At 47.2% G+C, this 25,191-nt stretch overlaps 1 protein-coding gene across 1 annotated transcript in view; it reads right to left on the bottom strand.

Moving 5' to 3' along the window:
- SYN3 (synapsin III) overlaps positions 1-25,191 on the bottom strand; it is a 613,179-nt gene that overhangs the window by 496,474 nt on the left and 91,514 nt on the right. Inside the window, exon 3 of the mRNA XM_011978990.1 lies at positions 5,251-5,308. Coding sequence (XP_011834380.1) covers positions 5,251-5,308 — 58 coding nt within the window. The remainder of the gene's footprint in view (positions 1-5,250; positions 5,309-25,191) is intronic.

The raw sequence follows: 25,191 nt of genomic DNA, 5'->3' as shown, positions 1-25,191 counted from the left end.
AAAAAAAAAAAAAAAAAAAATCCCTAATCTTGCTCCTTCACAGCTGAGTTTTTGAACTCAGCCCATCAGCTTGAGGTCATCAGTCATCTTTTTTTAGTTTTGTAGAGACAGAGTCTCACAATGTTACCTAGGCTGGTCATGAACTCCTCCTGGGCTGAAGCAGTCCTGCCCGGGCCTCCCAAAGTGCCGGGATTACAGGTGTGAGCTACTGTAACCAGCCGAACCCGCACTCTCCTGCACTCTCACTGAGGCTGCAGGAATTGCCGCCACCTACTCAACTTTGTATTGTATTCCTATTCAATTTGATCACATCAAATTTAATCCTGCGTATTCTCTCTCCCGTCTAGTTAAAAGTCATTAGCATATATAATTTCATAAGTCACTAGTAAGAAGGAGAACAAAGCCAAGTACAAAGCCTTTTGGCAAGCCATTAGATTTCTCCCAAGGTGTATTTATTTCTATCAAGTAATCATTTCCTAACGAGGATGATATTCAACCTGTTACCAAACCACCAAACTGAATTAACATCCAACCTCCACTTCTCTATCTTGTTGACAACTGTTTCTTGAAATATAGGTCTTTATGGTCAGTATCTACAGCTAAGGTCCATTCTAAGAAATGTTGTCCCAGAAAGAATTGTGGGTTGAAGGCTGAAGTGCATATAAAAAAATATAAATACGGGGTCTGCAGTGTTTAAAATATTTTAAGGGGAATATCTCACCTTTCCATTCAGAAGACATTGATGTTAAATATATAAAGGGCAGAAGATGAACAGTCTCCCAACAGCAGCCTCCCCTGGACAGCTTCCTAACCCCAACCCAACCCAGTATTACACAAGGACAGTACTCAAAGGAGCAACTAGTATTCATACGTAAATCCATGGGTCATCTGGCTTCCTTCATCGGGCTGGGAGTTGCTCAAGGGCAGGTATAAACCCTTCTCTTGCCTTTTTCTCCGCCTGCTAGAGCAAGGCATTAGTGTTCTTTCTGCCTGGGTACCTCCATTAACACGGAGGAAAGACTAGCGGTGGTGATTTCAGTCTTCTCTTAAAAATCAGAGACTGAGGTTCTACCCTAGCAAGTCCTAGCCCACTGATGTCCCAGAACTGTGAGTCTACTTAATATTAATCCATTCATCAACCTCATTGCTTGGTCCCACAGAGGGGTGACTTGTGCCTGTGGAGAAAAAGACCCTTTACTTCAAATATAAACAGAGGAGAGTTTGACATGCCAACCATCCTGGCCTGATCCTCTCAGACCCTACTAGGATACTGCTGTGAGGGCCCTGCAGAGCCAGTAGGGCATTCTGGGTAACAGAATGCAAAATGATGCTATCTGCCCCACGGGCCTCCCCAGGGTTTCTTGATTCCTGGCTCTGTAAAAGTTGAGGCAAGCAGTTTTTAGACTCAGAGGCGGGGTGGGGGAAGAGGATGGAGAGAATGGGTGGAGGCTTCCTCTAGGCCAACCACAACTAACTCATTCGCTCTGTCCAGCAAAACCCAGACAGTGCAATTATCTGGTTAATTTGGCCCTTGGTTGGGAGACAGGATCCCAAAATGTGAGGCCAGCTCAGACTAAACAGTGGCTTCCGTCCTGAGACTTTTCCCAAGTGCTAAAGGATGCATGTGAGATTCCTGGGGGGGTTACTTGTGTGTCCCGCCCATTGATACAGATGGGCAAAGACAAGTGATTCTGATTCCAAGATGGATTTGGAAAGGTATGTCTTCTGGGGAAAAATGCCCAAATGACCTGCTAATTGGTTTCCTGGCTAATTCACCTTTTGGCTTTCACAGAGGGGCATGGCTGGAAATCAGAATGACTCTAAATTAGCCAAGACTTTTCAGTATGATTGTAGACCTCATAGACGGGCCGAGGGGCCCCAGATCCCCGGGGTGAGTTATTCTTAGGGCAATTCCCTGATGGTCCTGCTCATAGATTTTGTACCTACAAGTTGGGCCAATGGCATTGCTGAGATAAAAGTGGAAAATTAAAACATGTCCCTGGGGTTTCCACAAATGGGATGAGGCAGGGTGAGCTCAGCTGGCAACCAAGTATTTACCAGATGGCTTATGGAAAACCCAGAGTTTTGAGGGGAGATTAACAAGTGGTGGCTGGGCACAGTGGCCTGTAATCCTAGCACTTTGGGAGGCCAAGGCTGGCGGATCACGAGGTCAAGAGATTGAGACCATCCTGGTCAACATGGTGAAACCCCATCTCTACCAAAAATACAAAAATTATCTGGGTGTGGTGGGGGATGCTTGTAGTCCCAGCTACTTGAGAGGCTGAGGCAGGAGAATCGCTTGAACTCGGGAGGCAGAGGTTGCAGTGAGCCGAGACTGCGCCACTGCACTCCAGCCTGGCGACGGGGTGCGACTGTCAAAAAAAGAAGCGGTGAATGGTGACTTATCGCCCTTGGAAACTCACAAGCAGCCTGGAATCTGTAGAATCTATCAGTTATTCATTCTGCAAATATTTCCTACAATTCTCTTTTGTGCCAGGCCCAGTGCTACTTAGGGTGAGATCCAGACAGTCATGGTCTCTACCCTCAGGCAAATCATGCCACTCAAAATGTATGGCTAAAAACTCAGATAAGGGCCAGGAAGGAAAAGTTGAGGAGCTATGAAAGGGAATAACCAGGTTACCTGATATAAATCTGGAAAAGGCTCAGAGAAGGAGTCTTTGAGGAAAGGATTGTAAAGCTAACACTTCAAAGGATCTAATCTGCTTTTTGAGGAAGATCACTCTAGCTTTGGTATGAAGAATACATTGGAGATGGGTTGAAAACATGAAGTTGTGAGGCTGTTGATGAGGAAGACTGGACAAGAGTTGAGGGTGGTCCAGCCAAGGATCTAGGTGATGGGGATGAAGGGAGAAGTGCAGGGACTAGGAAATATGAGATGTGGAGTCAGCAGGATCCAGTCATTGAATGGGTGCAGTGGTACAGGGAGAGGGACACATTCGGGAGCCGGAGCAGGTTTCTGGTAAAAGTGGAAGGTAGATGGTCACACTCTTTACTGAGAGAGAGAATTAGGGAGGAGTAGGGTGGGTGCAGGGGAAGATGATGTGTCCTGTTTTGGAGAACCACACCGCACTCCGTCACTCCATACCCTGTACTTCTGGTCTCCTTATCTTTGCTCACACTGCCTCCTCCATTCACACACTCTTCATGCCACCATCTCCACTTGTTGACATCCTATCCATCCTTTGATCTATTTCAAACACCACTCCCTCCTCGAGGCCACATCTGAGTCTTTCAGTTGACTGTGACCTCTGCTGCTGGGAGCGCTAAATTTGGACCTCTCATCCCTGGTTTCTACCTGTAAGTTCAAACCCCAGCTTCACTGCATTCTTACTAGCTGTGTGACCTGCCTGGGCAATTTATTAAGCTCTCTGAGCCCAAGTTTCCTCAGCAACAGGCAAATTGTGTGGATTGAATGAGTTATTGCATGGAAAACACTTAATATGGCATCTAGCAAATAGTAAACGTTCAATACAAGTTTGCTACCATCATCAATGTTATTGTTCTGTAGGCCAGGTGCGGTGGCTCATGCCTGTAATCCCAGAACTTTGGGAGGCCAAGGCAGGCAGATCATTTGAGGTCAGGAGTTCGAGACTAGCCTGACCAACATGGTGAAACTCCATCTGTACTAAAAATAAAAAAATAAAGAAAAAATTAGCCAGGCATGGTGGCACATGCTTGTAGTCCCAGCTACTCAGGAGGCTGAGGCAGAAGAATAGCTTGAACTCGGGAGGCAGAGGTTGCATTTCACGCCACTGCACTCCAGCCTAGGCAACAGAGTGAGACTCCACCTCAAAAAAAAAAAAAGAAAGAAAGAAAAAGAAAAAGAAAAAAGACTTAGCTCACCTCTCCTCCTAGACCACAGGCATTTGGAGACTGGGCCTCTTCTTCTATATACTCGTTCTCCACATATTAGCTAGCTAGCATAGTAGACTCTTGACAAATATTTGCAAAATGAACAAAAATAACCTGTTCTCTGCCATGGAAGGAAAACCAGGAGACATTGGGTTGACTTGAAAGCCACAGAATCAAACTGAAATTCAAAGTGTAGGTGTTTTAATATTAAACCAACTCAGTTTGATGCTTAGGAGACCTTTCTGTTTCTCTGACACACTAAGCTCAAAAAGTGCAGGGAGAAGAACAGTCATACTCCCCTATTTTAAAAATTGTATTTTGAAATCATTTTTACAGCAAGGACCTTGTCTATGTTAGTTACTGTTTGCCTTTGATGAGGAGGAGGAGTAGGAGGAGGATAACGAATAATGATGCTGATGATAAATGGGTAACATTTACTAAGTGCTCAGTATGTGCCAGGTACTGTTCTGAGCACTTTTCACAGACTAACTCGTTTGATACTCACAGCCCCCTATGAACGCAGGCTGATGCTATTATTGCCCCAGTTGGACAGATGAAGAAATTGAGCTGGAGAGAGCATAAGTCACAAGGTTAGTAGCGGGTGGTGTTGGGATTCAAATCTGGAGTATGGCTCCAGAGCCCAGGCTCAGATGTGCTCTCCTAAGGCTGAGCACAGTGTTTGACAAAGAGGAGCTCCTCGCTGAACGAATAGGAGAAAGCTTTGATCTGGAGCCAGGAACCACACCTTCTACTCCTGATTCTGCCACTGCCTCCCTACACAGCCCTAAACAAATCCGTGTCTCTTTCCACATAAAATAAGGGACTTGGATATTGATATTAATAGCAATAGCAAGAGATAGTATTTGCGGTTCTGATCCCTTCTGAGGTTTTAAATAATTTAATCCCCACAATGATACAAGGAAATTGAGGCAGACAGAGATTAAGTCACCTGCCCAAAATCTAGAAAATGAGAGAGACAGGATTCAAGGCGCTTCATTATGTTCCTAAACCATGCTCTCTAGCCCAGGTGGCTGCAAGGAGATGCCCCAGGGGCCAAAAGGAGCAGTATGGAACAGACAGACGTTGGGCTCCACCTGCCTATTTCCATCAAAGCAGCTCTACGTGTCTCTCTTTTGTAGAATGAGTTCCTATTTGACATTTCCCTTGAAGAAAGGGTCTCTGCTAAAACATAAAAGGTTGAAAACCACTGGCCCAAATAATTCTGAAATTTAATGAGACTCCCAGGTATAAGCTTGGACTTTTCTGGTAATCTTAGCTCATTATGACCACATAAGATGGGGACCAAGATTGCGTGTAAGAACAGTCCCAGCTGCAGAAAAGGTCAGACGACACTGCTAAAGACAAGCTCCCACCTACCTGCTCCACTCGGATCTCAATCTCTCCATTCACCTTCTTCCCATGGAAATATTTTGACCTGTAAAGGGGAAGAAATCAGCTGAGTAAGGATGCAGGCTGTTTTACTCTTTTCTCCCTTCTCCCACAGGCCTTACCCCAGAGGTGCATATTGAGACACATCCTCGGCCATCCTACTGTCTCCTCCTACCTTCACTGCTGATTTTCTCAGTCTTTTTTTTTTTTTTTTTTTGAGATGGAGTTTCACTCTTGTTGCCTACGCTAGAATACAATGGCCCAGTCTCGGCTCACTGCAACTTCCGCCTCCCAGGTTCAAGCAAATTTCCTGCCTCAGCCTCCCAAATAGCTGGGATTACAGGTGCTCGCCATCGCACTCAGCTAATTTTTGTATTTTTAGTAGAGATGAGGTTTCACCATGTCGGTCAGGCTGGTCTCGAACTCCTGACCTCAGGCAATCCACCCACCTCGGCCTCCCAAAGTGCGGAGATTATAGGCGTGAGCCACCATGCCTGGCCGATTTTCTCATTCTTTATAGGTGGTGTGTGGTAGAGGGGAGAGGGTGGATGAGAAGACTGGAGGCTCAAGTTCTGGTTCTGTCACGTCACTTGACCTCCCTGCATCGCAGTTTTAGCATCTGTAAAAGAATGATATTAATAATTGTGCTACAGGCCAGGCGCTGTAGCTCACACCTGTAATCCCAGCACTTTGGGAGGCTGAGGCAGGTGGACCACCTGAGGTCAGGAGTTCAAGACCAGCCCAACCAATATGGAGACACCCCAGCTCTACTAAAAATACAAAATTAGCCAGGGGTAGTGGCGCATGCCTGTAATTCCAGCTACTCTGGAGGCTGAGGCAGGAGAATTGCTTGAACCCAGGAGGCAGAGGTTGCGGTGAGCTGAGATCACGCCACTGCACTCCAGCTGGGCAACAAGAGCGAAACTCAGTCTCAAACAATAATAATAGTAATAAAAATTGTGCTACATATTTCTAAGGGTTACTTTGAGGATTAAATAAGAAAAAGGATCCCACATAAAAAGGTTTGAAATGATGGCTATGCTAACTATCTTAATCTAATCATTATACATTACATGTATCACAACACCAATAGGTACCCCATAAATATGCAAATTATTGTGTATTGATTTTAAAAGAACGAAAGGATGTTTATAATGTTTTATCCATATTTATCTTAAATTCATGATTCTCATCATGTTATCTTCACATATATGTTAATCCTGTGTCCCCTACCCTTTGAAGGCAAAACCACAAATGGTTTACCTTGGTATCCTCCAACCCTCCAATTTAGTCTTCAGAAATATGTTGAATGTATAAAAGAATGATGGTTGCTAGAAAGTGTGTAATTTAAAGTCTTTAGAAAATACAGTTTTGTTCGATCCAGTTTCATTCTCAAGTATATATTTTTGTGTTCTTTTAACATTAAAAATGTTATGGCATTTTAACTCTTAACAAAAATCAATGTTTTAGTGATGCCCATTATCCATATCCAAATCTTCTAACTATCCAAAAAAGAGAATCCTACATAAATAATGCAGTATTGTTTTATTGAGTTTTACCTATATACCCCATATACTCCACCAAAGACTTATTATTGATCTATCCACTCTCACCCATTTCTCTATTTTTCTATGTGTCTAATAAAGCAGTCCTCATTCATTCCTTTGTCCATCTGCCATCCATCCATTCATCCATCTGTCCATTCGTCCATCCATGTATCCTTTCTTCCTTCCTTCCTTCCTTCCTTCCTTCCCTCTGTCCATTCGTCCATCCATGTATCCTTTCTTCCTTCCTTCCTTCCTTCCTTCCTTCCTTCCCTCTTTCCTTCCATGGACTTTCTTCTACATCCCTGCCTCCATCTTCTCCATCATCAATACATGATATCCCTATCTACCCATTGCTTAGACATCATCCCTGTACTCACTGATTCTACATTTTAATTATTTCTCAAATTCATTTGCCTGGTCATTTTTCTCCATAAGCACCCTAATCCTGACCTATGATTCATCTCTCTACTGAGAGTCTCTTCGTATTGTTTTCATACTATTTATTACAATGACAATTAATTATAATTCATAGCTGGGTTTAATGCCTGTGTACCACTAAACTATAACACAGCTCCTTGAGGTCAGAAACAACCTATCATATTCATCATTTTCTTCCTAACACCTACTAGAGTGCTTAACACATAGTAGGAGCTTGACTAATATTTGTTAGATGAATACATGAGTGAAGAGAATGATGAAAAAACACTTGTTGAGTATCAACTCTATCAAGCCAGAAATTCTGCTATAGAGTTTAACGTACATCCTTTCTCATCAGTGCTCACAACCACCACCACGAAGTAGATATCATTATTTCCAACTTACAGATGAAGAAACTGAAACCCAGAGAGACTAAACACTTTGCCTAAGGGATTTGAACCCAGGACTTCTAATTCCGTATCTGTGCTTTTGCTCACCTCTGAAAAATAGCAGTGAAAATTGGGGTCTTTATGGGTTTGGATATCGTCTCACAAAAAGTAACAAAATTTCCATTTTCTCTTTCTGATTATTGGTATGATGACACTAATAGTTCTTGGTGACTTGCTGTGAACTGGGCATTGTGTTAAGCATTTCCATAAACTTCTTTGGGACAGAGACAGCTCTTTGCTTCCTAATACTCATTCTCCCCTTTTTCCACAGTAAGAGAGTTGACAGATTGGTATATAAAAATGTGCACCCCAACTCTCCCATCGGCTGGGTGCAGCCACAAGATTGATTTCTAATGGATAAGTTTTTTAAGCATTAAACAACCTTCTTAGTCTCCTATTCTTTTCCTTGGAAGATGGGTGTCATCACCCATTTTTTTCAGCCTTCCATTTGTGAAAGAATCCTTTTTGCGAATTTACTAATAGCTTCAGTCTGTCTGCTTCCAAAGTCTCTCTACCTACTCTTAGCTGATGCTGGTGAAGTTAATCTCTTCCCAAGACTGGCTGACAGTTCTGATATTAGCACCACTTTTTCTTACATCCTGATGGGCTTAGATATCAACTAGGCAGTACTTTAGTAGGAAAGGAACTATTAGTGTGACTCGAAAGCAAGATTTTGATTTTTTTCTCTCAGCAATGGTCTTCAAATAAATGCCTGTGTGGACAGCCTCATGCAAAGAGAATCTTTTCATATAGTTTGTGAATTTCAGCATGAATCCTTAAAGGTGGTATCGGCAAATTCCAGACACAAGGACAGGCCCATGTCTAGTATTTACAGCGCCTGGGGCAAAGTGACAAATGGAAACCTGTGTGTCATACGTCTAATATTTAAAATTGACAAAATCAAGCCAGCAAACATTTAAATAAAAGATATCTGTCCACCAGGCATGGTGGCTCATGCCTGTAATCCCAGCACTTTGGAAGGCCGAGGCAGGTGGATCACGAGACCAGGAGTTTGAGTCTAGCCTGGCCAACATAGTGAAACCCCATCTTTACTAAAAATACAAAAAATTGGCCAGGCGTGGTGGTAGGCGCCTGTAATTCCAGCCACTTGGGAGGCTGAGGCAGGAGAATCGCTTGAACCCGCGAGGCAGAGGTTGCAGTGAGCCGAGACTGTGCCATTGTACTCCAACCTGGGCGACAAGAGTGAAACTCCGCCTCAAAAAAAAAAAAAAGAAAGAACAGAAAAAGAAAAAAAAGACGTCTGTCTCCCTTCCTTGGCAGACACAACTTCATAATGACCTTAAAGATTCAGAATGTAGACTTCTGAGAATTCTTTGCGCTCTACCCAGCACAGGGTAGCATGAGGATTGCCAGCTCTTGGTTCTCAGACCTCACCCAAGATCCTCCTTAATTCCCCACCCACTCTCCTCTGTCCTGCATCACTGAGGCTCCTGGTGCGGGTATGTGGATGACCCAGACCACGTGGCTAAGCTTCATCTACTCCCTTCCCCTCCCCAAATGGTTGTCCTTTGGCCACCTCTTGGAAGATGGACCAAGAAATTGGCCTATATAGGCCCTGAAGTTGCGTTAAGGTCCCTTTGAGGAGGGAATTCTAGAGTTTGGGTACCCAGGGCATGGCTTAAGAGTGCAATTTGCAGGGTCTTGGTGGGAATATCCCCTCAGTCCTAACTCCTCTGCCTGTCAAAAGAGGTGTGGCTAATAAAGACCAGAGCAGGATCCAAGGTAGGTGTCCTTTGTGGATTTAAACAAGTCATTAGCTTTTAAATCCAAGTTCCAAATTTAAAAGAAGTATTTGGTGGGCCTGGGACCGGGAATGGTAACCTATGATTACAATCACCGGCATACTGAAAAAAAAAAAAAACAACAACATGGATTTGCAATCACACAGGCTTGGGCAAAATCTCAGCTCTACTACTCATCCACCATGTGTTCTAAGACAAGACACTTAGCCCTCTGGGTCTCAGTTTCCTCATTTGTCAAGTGGTGATAGTAACTACCAGGGAAGAGTGTGGTGAGAAACTCACATAATCCTCTATGCAACAAGGCAGTAAAGTGCAGTGGCTTCAGGGCAGACAGCCTGGATAGGACCCCCAACTCCTCCACTCGCTTGTGCAAGCTTGGGTAAGCCAACCTCTGAATGCCTTACTTTCCACACCTAGGAAATGAGGATAATAGCAGCAGCCACCTCTGAGGGTTGTTATGAGGATTAAATGAAACAAGACATACAAAGCACTGAGAATAGTCCCTGGCACATAATAAGCTCCAAAGTGTATAGCCCACGGCCTGAAACAATGCACAAGAGCAAAGAGCTATCCAGTGTTTACCCTGTACCTAGTGGGTGCTGCATGGCGGGGACCCACAAATAAAACAATCTGATCCTCTTGGGGGTTACAAAGCAGAATTATGACTCACCTTGATCTGTCTCATAGGTGCAAAGAGTGATGGCTGGTGATGGGGACAAAGAGGTGGCCTTGGTCTATAAGGACAGCCAGCCCCTTCACATCCTTCCTCCTATTTGACCCTCATGCCAACCCTGAGGGGTGGTAGGACTGGGATCACTCCCCATATGTTCCAGATGGAGAAGTCTCTGCTCAAAGTCACACGAGTGATCTGGGTACCCAAATCCTAGAGGGAAGAATTTCCAGCCTTTCCTGGAGACACTAAGTGGTCTTTCAGATTTTTTGGATCCAGTCCAGAGCCCTGGCGTCCTTCATGATCTGGACCCTGCTGACTGGGGGTCTGCTTCCCCTCCGGTTTGCTGTCTATTTCATGGTCACATCCAGCTTCCTGCGCTTCTCTAAATACTCCCTGTGCTGTCATGCCTCTGAGCCTCTGCACAGGCCATCCCCTCTGCTTGGCGCTTTCTTGACTGTCTCTGTCTCATGTTCCAAGATCCCATGAGTGATATCTACTCTGTTGAGTTTTCCCTGACAGCACCCCCTTCCCTGGCTGGGCTGAGCGTCCTCCCTTGGTTCCTACAGCACGCTGCACTTACGACCATTCCAGCCCTTACCACTCCACGTTGTTATTACACATCACCTATCTGCCCTCTGCCCCCAAACATCTAGTCTGTGAGCTCCTGGAAACCAGAAACTGAGTCTCCATGCTCACTGTCTCCAGTATCCAGCACAATGAACTAGGGCACAGCACACAGGCTTAACAAATGTTCCCTGACCGGGTAAGGAGATACTGTCTGTAGGCCGGCCTTTCCTGGAGATACTTGACTGCCATCTACTGGTGCACCATTGTAATACATTTACAGATCTACAGCCACTGCGATGTGGGGGCATGTACCAGGCCAACCTGCGCAACTAGCATTCCTCGACTTGATTCTAATCTGGAACCCGAAGCACTTTGCACTACCCCAATACCACCCAAGCAGCTGTGGTCTTAATGAGACCTCACCTTCCCAGGAGAAACATTTGTTTTGCCCATCTCTGGAATGTTTACTGCAGGGCCTGGCAGACGGACTGGGGCTGAAGCTGAGGGTCAGGGAGTCCATCCCCCCGCCTGGCTGCAAGTCAGAAGTCTGTCTCCTGATGGGCCACACAGACTGCTGCCTCCTTGCCGGGGGCTCATTCAGGCTTGAGCCGCCTCTGAACGGCTCTGTCTGGCAGAGGGAAGGGTAGGGATGGTCTGGAATTCTAGATGCCTTTGGGGGCTGGGGTTGCTGCCTCTGTAATTGACTGGCTGTCTGACCTTAGGCAAAATGGATGGACCCGCTGTGCCTAAGGGCTCTGTCTCTCACGGCTGCCTCCTCCTCACACCCTAGGATGTTCAATCTCATAACGGGCTCCCTGAATACCTCAGCCAATCAATCAAGTCCTTGGCCTGGGGAAGAAGGTGGGGAGAGCTCTGGATTCCACGAAGATTCTGTCTCTGTGGGTGGTCTCATATTTTACTGCCACATCTGAGGCCCCAGGAAGAAGAAAATTATAAAACTGGTGCTGCCTGGGATGGGAAATGCCTAGTTGGGGGAGGCGGGAAGTGTGCACAAGACAGATTGATGAGGAATGGGTATGGTGCTCTTTTGTGGCTGCAGCAGGGGCAGAAGAAGGGGAATTCATACAAACAGGATCTGTCTTCAAACAGGACTTTTTTTCCCAATAAATTGATCCTGTATGTAGAGTTAACGCAGGCAGGGCTTGGTGATGGACCTTCCAAGGAAGGAGAGGTTGGGAATGTCCTGTCCCAGGGACAGCTGTCTCTCCGCAGGTCACCCCCACTGGGGCTGGGATGGAGATAGAGAAAGATTTTCATGTTTCTGATGCAACACGTCGGTTGCTGATTTGTGGCCCAGGCAGAAGTAGGGGAGACAGTCAATGGGCCATGCAGAAAATGGTTGAAGGCAAAACATTCAGGCTTTGCCAGTTAGCAGGAGAGTCACGTGGCAGGCTGGATGGGCAGAGATGTGGGAGAAGAAAGACCTTGGAACACAGAGGGACCCAAGATCTGATGATTCTAGCTCCATTATTTTCTCCTGAGAACAGCTCACCCTCCTGGCACCTTCCCATTGCCAGATAGAGGGACTCCCCCACCCCAAACGATGGTGCAGCCTCTCAGTCCTCCATGCAATTAGCAAGGTCCAGTGAACCAGGAAGGGAAGGAATGCTCTAAGAGTGATGAGACTCCCTACACCTGTATGGGGATCTGCGGAGGCAAAAGACTGAGACATAACAGGGTCAGAGGATGTGACAAATGATCGCCACCTTTCACCTTTGAGAACAATAGAGAAGGAGACTTTTGTGGGAAGGATCTGATCACAGTTGACATCACTTACTCACTCCCTCATTCGATCACTACTTATTAAGCCTTAGGTGGACTAGGCACCACACCAGACATAGGAGTAGATACAGCAGATACAGTGGCAGATGTAGTCCTTGTTCTTGGAGAGCTTACATGCTCATTGAAAAGACAAAAGTAAATAAATAAATAAACAGATAAAAAGAATGAGTACTATGAATAAAATGCAAAATCAATGGAATTGAGAATAAGACGTGGGGTGCAGGGGAGATTGGACTTCAGTTGGTAGAAAAGGCTTCTTTGAAAGACACTGAGGCTGGGAGCAGTGGCTCATGCCTGTAATCCCAAAACTTTGGGAGGCCAAGGTGGGCGGATCACGAGGTCAAGAGATCGAGATCATCCTGGCCAACATGGTGAAACCCCATCTCTACTAAAAATACACAAATTAGCAGGGTGTGGTGGTGCATGTCTGTAATCCCAGCTACTTGGGAGGCTAAGGCAGGAGAATCACTAGAACCCAGGTGGCAGAGGTTGCAGTGAGCCAAGATCTCGCCACTGCACTCCAGTCTGGCAACAGAGCGAGACTCTGTGTCAAACAATAATAATAACAATAATAATAATTTAAAAATAAATAGATAAAGAGAAGAGTACTATGAATAAAATGCACAACCAATGTGATTGAGGGTAAGATGTGGGGTGCAGAGGAAATTGGACTTCAGTTGGTAGAAAGTTTCTTTCGAAGACACTGAACATATACAGATAGACCACCTACTATGTGCTAGAGTGTGCAGGCTTTAAGGAAACAAGCGCAGAGACAGCATAGCTAGCTCTTGGCCTCAGGGGGCTTACTACCTAATGGGCGGGACAGACACAAAAATAGAAAATGACCACACAGGGCATTCACACAAATATTACTCTCAACTCACAGAAAAAGCAGCCAACTCAGCCTGAAGGTCAGGGGTCACTTTCCTGAGGTCACGGTCCATCCATCCATCCAATGTTTGGTACCTAGTCTTTGCCAGGGCTGCAAAGGTGAGTGCAGCAGGATCTGGATGTATGTGTCTGCTGAAAGCACACAGGCAAGGACAAAGGAGGTAGGTACACCCTGGGGGCACCCGAGAGAGAGATGAATGTTCCTGGGTATGTCCTTTAATGTACAACAGGCACAGAGCAGAAGACCTGGGTTTGAGTGGGCAGCTCTGGCACCTGCCGCCTGATTTTGGACCAGCTTCTGCTTCCTCTTCTGTAGATGGGGATAAGAATACCTATTCACAGGGTTGTCAACAGGATTATATGAAGACACAGATTTAAGGGCCTCTGTAACCTGCCAAGCATGTGCTAGCAAGTGAGCTGTTCCCCGGTGGGCTGCAGGGGTAGAACTTGATCTCCCCAGGTAAGGAAGTGCATGAGCACAACTCGCCTTGGAGACAAGCCCAGGTCCCATTCAGCTATTTATTTCCTAGTGCTGCCTCAGGCCAGTGTCAACCTTCCTGAACCTTGGTTTCCTTATCTGTAAAAATAAGGACATTACTACATCTGCTGTAAGGACCCCATGAATGATACCCCTGACACATGGCAGGTGTTTAACTAATGTTCACCTCTTTCCCTCCTGTGCGTCAACATGATGGGTGGAGGGTCGAGACTAGCTGGGTATGTCCCTGAGAACATGACAGGACATTTTCTCCCTTAAAGAGGAAGAGATGGCAGCGTCTGCCTTGCTCTAAATGAAATCCTACTTGGTTTTCAGCATGATGGAGACCTTCCCTGTCTAATCTCTGGGAGCTCCCTTCCCCTCCAGCATAGGCCTTTAGGGTAAATAGAGTCATCAGGGCCAGGCAAGGTGGCTCATGCCTGTAATCCCAGCACTTTGGGAGGCCGAGGTGGGTGGATCACCTGAGGTCAGGAGTTCAAGATCAGCCTGGCCAACATGGTGAAACCCCGTGTCTACTAAAAATACAAAAATTAGCCAGGCATGGTGGCATGAGCCTGTAATCCCAGCTACTCGGGAGGCTGAGGCAGGAAAAACACATGAACCTGGGAGGCGGAGGTTGCAGTGAGCCAAGATCAAGCCATTGCACTCCAGCCTGGGCGACAGAGTGAGACTCCATCTTAAAAAAAAAAAAAAAAAAAAAAAAGTCATCAAACACCCACTCCCTGTGACTGCAGAGGACAGGCTAGAATGTCATCCCCCAGTCTCTACCCCTCTCCTCTCTAAAGACACAGCACTATGTGACCCTCATTCCTACAGATGTCTGCAAGTTCACAGTCTTCGTACCACAGAAAGGGTTAACATTTGGAAGGCTACATTATGCCTTCAGCAAACACTTATTGAGCATCTACTAAGGGCCCAACTGAGGAAATCCCCACAGGAAAAGTAATATACTAAAAAGTAATTCATACCAAGGTACAAGTGACTAATATTTGATCATTCCAGAAAAGGGTTTTTGATGGCATAAGGAAGATAAGGGGATCATGGGGATATTGTGTGTCTTGTTTGGCAAGGGAATGTGGAGCCTGTCAAGGTGAAAAGTGCAGAGCACCAAAAGAGAGGCTAAGAGCATTTATTATCCATTCATCCACCCAACTACCCATCCATGAATCCATCCAACCATCCATCCATCCATCCATCCATCCATCCATCCATCCATCCATCCATCCATCCATCCACATATTCATCCATCCATGCATCCATCCACCCAACCTACCCATCCACCCATCCATCCATACATTCACCCACCCATCCACATATCCATCCATCTAGGATATACTATATTCTCAGCACTGTGTTAGATAGGCCCTTGAAATTGCACTGAACAAAACAGCCCCCTTGCCATCCTGGTTTTTACTGTCTAGCCAGGAGATAGTCCCAGAAGAGGAACTAGACCAAATAGTTACTCTGACGCCTGTCTTCTTTATCAGAAGTTGCCAACTAGTAGACCTCATAGAATCCACAGTCTTGTTTTGTTGCACTTATATTGTATAATTTTACTTTTAAAATAGAATATTCGCTAGCAAGGTGACTCACGCCTGTAATCCCAGTACTTTGGGAGACTGAGGTGGGCGGATCACTTGAGGTTGGGAGTTCGAGACCAGCCTAGCCAACATAGCGAAACCCCATCTCTACTAAAAATATAAAAAAAAATGGCCAGGCACAGTGGCTCAGGCCTGTAATCCCAGCACTTTGGGAGGCCAAGGCAGGCAGATCACAAGGTCAAGAGATTGAGACCATCCTGGCCAACACAGTGAAACCCTGTCTCTACTAAAAAAATACAAAAAATATTAGCCGGGCGTGGTGGTGTGTGCCTGTAGTCCCAGCTACTCAGGAGGCTGAGGCAGGAGAATTGCTTGAACCCAGGAGGCGGAGGTTGCAGTGAGCCAAGACAGTGCCACTGCACTCCAGCCTGGGCGAGAGTGAGACTCCGCCTCAAAAAAAAAAAAAAAAAATTAGCCCGGCATTGTGGTGCACACTACTGGGGAAGCTGAGGCAGGAGAACAGCTTGAACTCGGGAGGCAGAGGTTGCAGTGAGCCGAGCCTGCACCACTGCACTCCAGCCTGGGTAAGACAGTGAGACTCCATCTCAATAATAGTAATAATAATAATAATAATAATAGAACATTCATATAAAAATTCGTATCTCTGACTTTTCTTGAAAATCAGTAACTCGACAACACCAGGCCCTTATTCCCATATGGCAAAAACTGGCTGCATGGCCTGCAGCTGCTGCCTCAGAGGAGGCATCAGTTCTCACGCCCAACACAGTTCCCAGTGCTCCCTGTTATCTCTGCAGCCGAAGCCAAGTGGCAGATATCATCTGTCATAGAGCCTATGCTGCTGCTTTTCTTATAGCAGGGAAATATTTCTCTATGCCTGTGCTTTTTCCTACCACCTGCCCCTTCACTCACAGACTGATTTGTCCCCTCTGAGCAGCTGCACAGGCAACCCCTAATTTCGCTAAGCCTATTCTGAAGATGGCAATTAGCTCAGCGCAAATCTTCAGGAAACCCGCACTCTTGTCCCTCCTGCAAACCCAGGGCAGGAAGTCAGGAAAATGGAAATGAAGCACCATCCCTTCTCCTGCCGTCACAGATGGCTTCTCTCCTGTCGAAGATGCATGTCCCAGGCAGGCCTCCACAGGCCCCAGGGCTTCCTAGACGTTCTGTAATGAGGCTGGCATCTGCCCAGAGCCCTGCCTCCCCCAGGGCAAGGCTGTAACTCAGGCAGAAATCAACTCCACCCCAGGAGTAGCTATTGCTCAAGAAGACTCGTGCATCCGAGGGACTCTTTGGAAAGAAGGTCACTTGGAGGGCCTGGGCCAGAAAGCCAGGTTGTGGAGGATAAAACACAACTCACAAGTGAAATGCTGAAACTCCTCAGAGTTTGCCCAAGGCAAGGGCATGAGAAGTGACTAGAGAAGACATCAGAGAGAAAACAAAAGGTTTCAAGTCCGAGCTTCCTTTTTAAAGGCTTGCAGCCTGACCCCTTCATGGTCTAAGCCCCATTATTTTTCCCAAATGGGTAGCCAACCTGTGTCTGAACACCTGCACGTGATGGGGAGCTCATTGCCTCACCCGGCAGCCCACTCAGTCTCTGGATGACTTGGTCAATTAGATGAATTTTCTGTATATTGAGCTGAAATATGTCTCCCTCTTTGTTTTCCCCCATTCGTTCCAGTTCTACCAGGTGGGAGTCTCACGAAACAAGTCCTCTAGCTGGGGGGTTTCTAAACTTGCCTTTACATCATTTAAAAAATTCATCTCAGACAGGCATCGTGGCTCACGCCTGTAATCCCAGCACTTTGGGAGGCCAAGGCGGTTGGATCACCTGAGGTCAGGAGTTCAAGACCAGCCTGACCAATACAGTGGAACCCCATCTCTACTAAAAATACAAAAATTAGCCAGGTGTAGTGGTGGGCATCTGTAGTCCCAGCTACTGGGGAGGCTGAGACAGGAGAATTGTTTGAACCTAGGAGGTGGTGGTTGCAGTGAGGTGACATCACTCCACTGCACTCCAGCCTGGGTGACAGAGCGAGACTCCATCTAGGGAAAAAAAAAGAAAGTTCATCTCCTGAGCTCCAATCTAGATATTCTGATTCCATCATTGCAGGGGGACATCTCAGTGTGGCCTGTCCTGTATCCATTCTGCCTTCTTCTGGTAACAGCAGCTCTATTTGCATTCACATTGATGGAAGCAAGCCTTCTTTTTGTGCAGTCCTGGTGCGACTGTCCCAAAGTGCCCGCAGAGCAAAGAGTGGAACAAGCCGGGCTTGTTCTTCCCCAGGAATTTGATTTTTGAACAGAGAGAAACAAGGATGAAAGCAAGCAGGAGCTGATTTATCCCAAGATTGTTCCTGCCACCTACATCTGTGGAGGGGTCTAGGGATCCAGGGACCCAGCGGCCCCATCTTTCTGACACTCAGGTCTCCCTGTTTTCCTTTGCTTCTGAGAGCTTCCCCATACATTTCAATAAATCTCTTTTGTTTGTTTGTTTTGTTTTGTTTTGAGATGGAGTCTTGCTCTGTTGCCCAGGCTGGAGTGCAGTGATGCAATCTCGGCTCACTGCAACTTCCACCTCCTGGGTTCAAGTGATTCTCCTGCCTCAGCCTCCCAAGTAGCTGGGACTACAGGGTCCCGCCACCACGCCCTGCTAATTTGTGTATTTTTAGTAGAGATGGAGTTTCACAGTTGGCTAGGCTGGTCTTGAACTCCTGACTTTGTGATTCACCCGCCTCGGCCTCCCAAAGTGTTGGGATTACAGGCGTGAGCCACCACGCCCGTCCCAAAGTCTATTTCTTTTTCGTGCAAAGAACTGTATCCAACACAGAGGGTGTAGATGGTGCCTGGGAATCTGAATGTCATTGTGATGGAAAGTCTTTTGGGGGCCATGCTCTTAGTCCATCCTCACTGTTTAACATAGGAGAAACAAGGCCAGAGAAGGTGATCCCTCAGTACCAGCCTCAAGACCCCACAGCATCTGCAGAGTTCTTTAGAAAGGCAGCCAAGAAGAGAGAAATTTAGGAAGAAACAGCACCCATCAGATTTCTCCCCACACTCTCTTCTGCTCAAAGACATTTCCTCCAGATTTTCTAGCTCCTATTTCCGAGGGTGAAGCTCTCCCCCAAGACTCCACTAGGATGGGGGTAACAACTCTTCACTGTTCCCCCCTCCTCCCCAAAAGAGCAGGGTAGGAAGCAGCAGAGGCACCAGGCCGCTGGATTGGACGGCGTGTAGACCTCACGGAGAGGGGTCAGCACTTGAAAAATTCCTCAAGTCAAAGGGCTCGGGGCTTGGGTGCCGCACAAGGCCCTCACTGTGTGCACATTGTCTCCCTGATAAAAGGGGCCGGGCCTGGGAAAACGGAGCCGTCTCCAGGCGACGGGGTAGGCTGCTGAGGAATGCCCAGGACCCCTCCCTCCCCCAGACACCAGGGCCAGGATGGCGAGGGGGCAGGGAGGGGCAGGGGGTGCAGCATGGGTGCCCAGAGGGAGAGGAATGAAGTTCAGAGCCCCTCCAGGTGGTGCTGGGTGGTGTGTTTGAGTCATGGAATGAAGCAAACAGAAAGTGACAAAACTCCCTTCATTAGCCCCTTCCTATCTCCACCCCCAGCCCCTCCAGCCATCCCAGAAACTCCTTCATTTCCCCACGCAAACAGGCAGGGCCTGCCCTTGTTCAAGGAGAGCCTTAGGGGTAGGGGAAGCGGTGGAGAGAGGCACAAGGATTTCGTTCCTCAGAGCCAAGTGTCTTCAACAGAGAGTTGTGTGTCTCCACTCTAAGCCTCTCAACCAACTCTAGGAGGAGGGGACTGACTTGGAGTCGGCACCTCATCCTCCCAGCGAAGGGACTGCCAGCCTGCCAGGATCTTGACACCCTCCTCTAGGGCTTCTGGAAGACGGCCCTCCAGCACATCCAGCTGAGCTGAGAGGCAGGCCAAGTGGCTTCCTTCCCCCTGGCTTCCACAATGATTATATTCACAAGCAATTAGTAATTGCAATTAATTGTTAATAACAGTTACCATTTCAGGGCCTCTTAGGACAGCCTAAGCCATGTACCAGCTCCACCCATGTCATTATCTCTAATCTTTCCAGTTACCCTTCCAGGAAGATATTCCATGACCCTGCCTTCCTGCTGAGGAATGTGAGGTTCGGAGGTTGCATTTGCCCAAGGTCACATAACTGAGAAGGAAAACAGGGACCAGAGCCCACAGTACCCAGACCGTCTGGCTCTGGACTGTCCCTTCAGCTTTGCTCCCTCCCTCCTTGCTGGTGACAGACAGTCCTCGTCACAGGCAAGGAAAGCTACTCTCTGAGAATGGGGTCAATAGGGGGATCTGGTTTGGCTCTTCCAGCCAGAAAACAAAGCAGCTCTAAGGCCAACCTCTCACTGACCCCATGGTAGCAGAGCCAGCAGTGTCTCTTGTTGCTGCCCTCCATAAGCAGAGAGGCCAGATAAAATCCAGGACATCCAAATTTTCCATCCAATCCAAATTTCCAATGAACAATACATCATTTTGTAGTATAAGTCTATCCCAAATATTGCATGGGATATACTTAGACTCATTCATTGTCTATCTATTAACTGGGTGTCTTGTATTTTTATTTGCTAAATCTGACAACCCTACCCCTAAGCCACTGCTGGTGGTGCCAGCTCTGAGTTCACCCCCCTATCCTTCCTCCAGGTGGCACAGGTGGATGCAGAATGTCCTGATCACCACAGGGCTGATCAAGCCCAATACAGTTCTTACAGGGACAGGCCAAGATGCCCTGCAGTCCTCATGCCTTTGGTCAAAGCAGCCTGAAGCTGCTTTTTTTTTTTTTTTCTGAGATGGAGTCTCCCTCTGCCGCCAGGATGGAGTGCAGTGGCACTATCTTGGCTCACTGCAGCCTCTGACTCCCTGGTTCAAGCGATTCTCCTGCCTCAGCCTCCTGAGTAGCTGGGATTGCAGGCATGCATCACCACGCTCAGTTAATTTTTGTTTTTTAGTAGAGACAAGGTTTCACCATGTTGGCCAGGATGGTCTCGATCTCCTGACCTTGCGATCCGTCTGCCTTGGCCTCCCAAAGTGCTGAGATTACAGACATAAGCCACCGCGCCTGGCCCTTTTTTTTTTTTTTTTTCCCTAAAGGAAATGCTGGCCTCTGAGTTACCAGCTGCACCAGAAGGAGGGGAAGCTTTGTAAATAACATACAAGTATCAGGTACTCTCCTTGAATTCCAGGGCAACTGAATATTTTCTAAGGCTCTCTTCCAGGGCATCCTCAATCCTGAACTTTCCCTTTAGTAGTAACAGCCTTTGGCAAGAGTATCCATTCATTCCTTAAATCATCCATCTATCCCGGCCTCCCATCCATCTATCCTAGCCAGGCACTGTGCTAGGCTCTGAGAGTCAGGGGTTGCATAGGAAAGGCATAAACTCTAACTCTGAGTCAGAGCTGGTCCAATATGGACCAAACAAAGTCACTCACACCTACATTGAAAAATGGCCGTGGAGGAGAGGAACTCAGCATTCTCACTGGACACTCATAACATCCCTGCGAAGTTAGTGGTATAGGGAAGATGATGGCATTGTGATCCCACTTTACAGACAAAGAAACTGAGGTGCCGAAAGGTACAGTATCTTGGCCAAGATCACAGAGATAGTGAGTGGCAGAGCTGGGACTTCAAGCCCATGCTACCACCTGCCTAGAGTTCTCTTGAATATTATCTTCTTTCCCATTTAACTCTCAGGAATATGTCTGATGTGTGTTAGGAAATCACATCTTTACTATCTAAACAAAGGGGAAAGAACAGAAAAGATCTTGCCTGAGATCCCTTGGTGCTTTAAAAAGAGGAAAATATTCTATGCACATCCAAGGACAATTTCTGTAGAAGGTCCAATTTGCAAACCTGAACTCGTAAGTATGTGTATGGCTAAAGGAATTCCCTTTTCCCTGGACACCCTTAATGCTCTGGCCTCCCGGAGGGCTCCAGCAGGGCGGGGCCGCCTGGCTAGAGGTGGGGCGCCTTCCTCTGAGGGTGAGGTCACCGGAATCCTGTGCTTGGCTTTGCACTGTAACATGGAGTGCTGCCACCCATTGCCTAACACTGCTCTCAGATGCTGGGTGTGTGCCGGGGTGTGAGGCCCCAGGGCCCTGCTCCCTAAGGCCAGTGTCCTCAGGAGCAGTACAGGAGGGGCTGAGCTTCAGGTGGGAGAGACCAGGGAGTGGCATAAGAACTGCGGTGCCCAGGCTGGTCCTTTGGATGGGCCTGAGCCAGATCACAGATGTTACTGGCATTTGCTTTGATTTTGGACTCAGAGCCTCAGTCTTCCTTACGTATACAATGAGAATAGTATTAGGGCCCCACACAGTTACTGGGAGGGCTAAATTAGAGAATCTGTGAAAGCCATTGAACCCCTGGTCAGGGGAAGTGCACAGATGCTTGCCAAAAGATGATGATGCACACATGACCCCGTCCTCAAAGAGCTCTGTCATTTGTGTGCTTGTTCAGTCATTCGACCAACACTCTTCAGCATCTATCTCGTGCCACACACTGAAGCAGTAGCAGTGGTCAGCAGGAGAGTGGCACCACCAGAAATTCCTTTCACGAAGTTAGCCCAGTTCAAGTTCCAGCCCAGCCCCACTTCTGTCTCCTTGAGCAGGTGCATGGTTTCTCTATGCTCTGCCCCCCTCACCTTTAAATGAGCCAATAGTCAACTCCTGCTCATTGGCAAATGCTTAACAACCAGTTCTCTGGATGGGGGAACAAAAAGCCCTGCTTTCTAGCATTTGCCAATTTCCACAGTGTAAACGCTCCCGCAACAGCCAATGTGACTTTCGGCTGGACTGAGTCAAGGTGAGAGGGAAAAAGAGAATTTTAAGAATGCCACCAATGTCATTCCTCAGTTGCATTGTCACACCCCCAACCTTGTCATTGCCAGTAACACACCACCTCCCAAATTCCTCATTCAGTCAACAGGCATTTCCTACGTACCTATTATCTGCCCTGTTCTAGGCATGGGCAAATAGACACCATGTAGAAGTGGGTGGGCAGGTAGTGCTGAAGGGCACACAGGTGATGACCATACAGCGTAATAACTCTTGGAATATCTAGAAATGCACAAGGTGCTTAACAATGGGCATCATTAATCCTTGTTTAGTAGGAAAGTGTAGTCTGATATTCCTCCACCAGATGGATGGTAGCTGGGGAGGGTTTCGGAGGGTTTCAAACCAAGGACACCCTTTTTATTTCTTACCCAACAAATAAAAGAAAAAAGAAACCATTGGGAAGGGTGGGCAATAAAAGCGAAGATAACAATAGATCATTGTGGAAATGGAATAGCAGATATTCTGAGAAAAAGGCTACCAGCAGAGTAAGAGGACGGGAGAGCCAGGACTCCAGAGGCCACCCAGGGAGGACTGCAGTGAGCTGGGGAGGAACAGCTTCTATTCACCGCTCCCCCAACACCCCTCCTCCCCATTCTATCCAGGCTCCAGAGACCTTGTAGGATAAACTGAGGGCAGGGAGGTACACCAGCTCCACCTGTCTTTTTTATTTTTTGGGTCATGTTAAAGGTTTTGATTTTGAAAATCAAACCTGGGGTTCTGGTACATTCTATAAGAATAGTTTAAAAAAAAAAAAAAAAGTCCCTCCATCCCCCTTTTTAAAAACAATTTCAAATAGCAGCCTTACAGTGACTCTGGCATCCTGGTAAGTAAAGAGTCAAGATTTTATACAGAGGTGAATAAAAATAGAAATTCTTCCACCGTGTGTTCTGTGTTACTGATCCCTAAGGTGAGGTGAGTTTCAGACTCCATTATGCACAGGACAAGTTATCCTGCTTGGACTAGGGTAGGGCAATGACGTATGATAACTGAACAGTTACTGTGTGTTGAGCTCCAGGACTATTAAGAAGAGTAAGAGACAGGCCTTGTTCTTGCAGAAGAGATGATTATAATACAGATACAGGCCGGGCGCAGTGGCTCACACCTGTAATCCCAGCACTTTGGGAGGTCGAGGCGGGTGGATCACGAGGTCAGGAGATCGAGACCATCCTAGCTAACACGGTGAAATCTCGTCTCTACTAAAAACACAAAAAATTAGCCGGGTGTGGTGGTGGGCGTGTGTAGTCCCAGCTACTCCAGAGGCTGAGGCAGGAGGATGGTGTGAACCTGGGAGACAAAGCTTGCAATGGGCAGAGATCACGCCACTGCACTCCAACCTGGGCGACAGACCGAGACTTCATCTCAAAAAATAAAAAAAATAATAATAATAATAATACAGATACAGTGTGGTACGTGTGCCCACAGCACAAGAAAGTATGTTTTAAGTTACTCGAGGGAGGTCAATATTAACACTGCAGGGTGGGGGGCGTCAAGGAAGACTTCTCAGAAGAGGGGACACCTGAGCAGGATTTCAAACATGAATGGAAACTGGCCAGGTGTACAAGATAGGGAAGGGTATTCCAGGTAACAGGGAACAGAATGTACTAAGGCGAAAAGGTGTGTTTGAGAACTACAAGCTGTTTACTCTTCCTGCAGAATAAACAGCACAGGGCCAGGCACGGTGGCTCACATCTATAATCCCAGCACTCTGGGAGGCCAAGGCAGGCAGATCACTTGAGGTCAGGAGTTCGAGATCAACCTGGCCAACATGGTAAAACCCCGTCTCTACTAAAAATACAAAAACTAGCTGGGTGTGGTGGCCCGTGCCTGTAATCCCAGATACCCAGGAGGCTGGGGCACAAGAATCGCTTGAACCCCGGAGGCGGAGGTTGCAGTGAGCCAAGATTGCACCACTGCACTCCAGCCTAGGCAACACAGTGAGACTCTGTCTCTAAAAAACAAACATAAAACAAAATAAAAACAAACAGTAATAGCACAGGAAGCAGAGCTGGAGGCAGAACTAGAGGGAGGGCAGGGCAGGCATGCTTATGACTTTGACTTTGAGGGCAACGATTCCCCCACCACAGGATTATATTAATAAAAGGAGATGCATGGGGAGGGGGCAGGCAGAAGCAAAGTGAAACTGGTCAGATTTGTGTTTCAGAAAGACGACCCTCGGGTGGTCACACGGAAGGTAACCAGGAGGTGAACTCAAGATGGGAGGCTTCAGACCAGTGAAGCTGCTGGAAAATTCTAGGCAAGAGAAGCAGTGGAGTGGCAGCGGGACTGAAGAGAACTGAGTTTGACATCAGTTAATCATAATTCTCCTTTCCCTTGTGGTTCTCAAAACCGACAGATCAGGCCGGGCACGGTGGTTCACACCTGTAATCCCAGCACTTTGGGAGGCCAAGGTGGGAGGATCGCTTCAGCCCAGGAGTTCAAGACAAGCCTAGGCAACACAGTGAAACCCCATCTCATTTAAAAACAAACAAACAAACAAACAAACTGCTGATTGTCCCCCACCACCCCAGAGAAGAGTATCACCTTTAGTTCAGACCTACCCGGAGCCGGGCTAGCCTAACCAGGCTCGTCTCCTCAGACACCCCCAACAGGAGAGAGTATCTTTAAATGCCTGGCCATGAGTTCTCCCAGCAAAGATGGCTTTGTGGCCCTCTACTTCTCCTGAAGATGAAAGGTCTTTCTCCAGGTCACTGGCCAGGTTTTGGATCATCCTCAGGGGACCCAGGCTGGCTCAGAGTCCACAAGCTGGACACATCAGGTGGGGGACAGTGGTATCCTGCAACTCCCCGACCTGTCCACAACGAAACCTGATTCTACTGGAAGGCCCTGGACCAGGAATGGGAAGACAGAGAAATGTCTGTCTTCCTGAGAAGAG

Source organism: Mandrillus leucophaeus, unplaced genomic scaffold, assembly GCF_000951045.1.
Source record: "Mandrillus leucophaeus isolate KB7577 unplaced genomic scaffold, Mleu.le_1.0 Scaffold2, whole genome shotgun sequence".
NCBI classification, from domain to species: domain Eukaryota; kingdom Metazoa; phylum Chordata; class Mammalia; order Primates; family Cercopithecidae; genus Mandrillus; species Mandrillus leucophaeus.
This window is presented reverse-complemented; position numbering and strand designations above follow the sequence as displayed.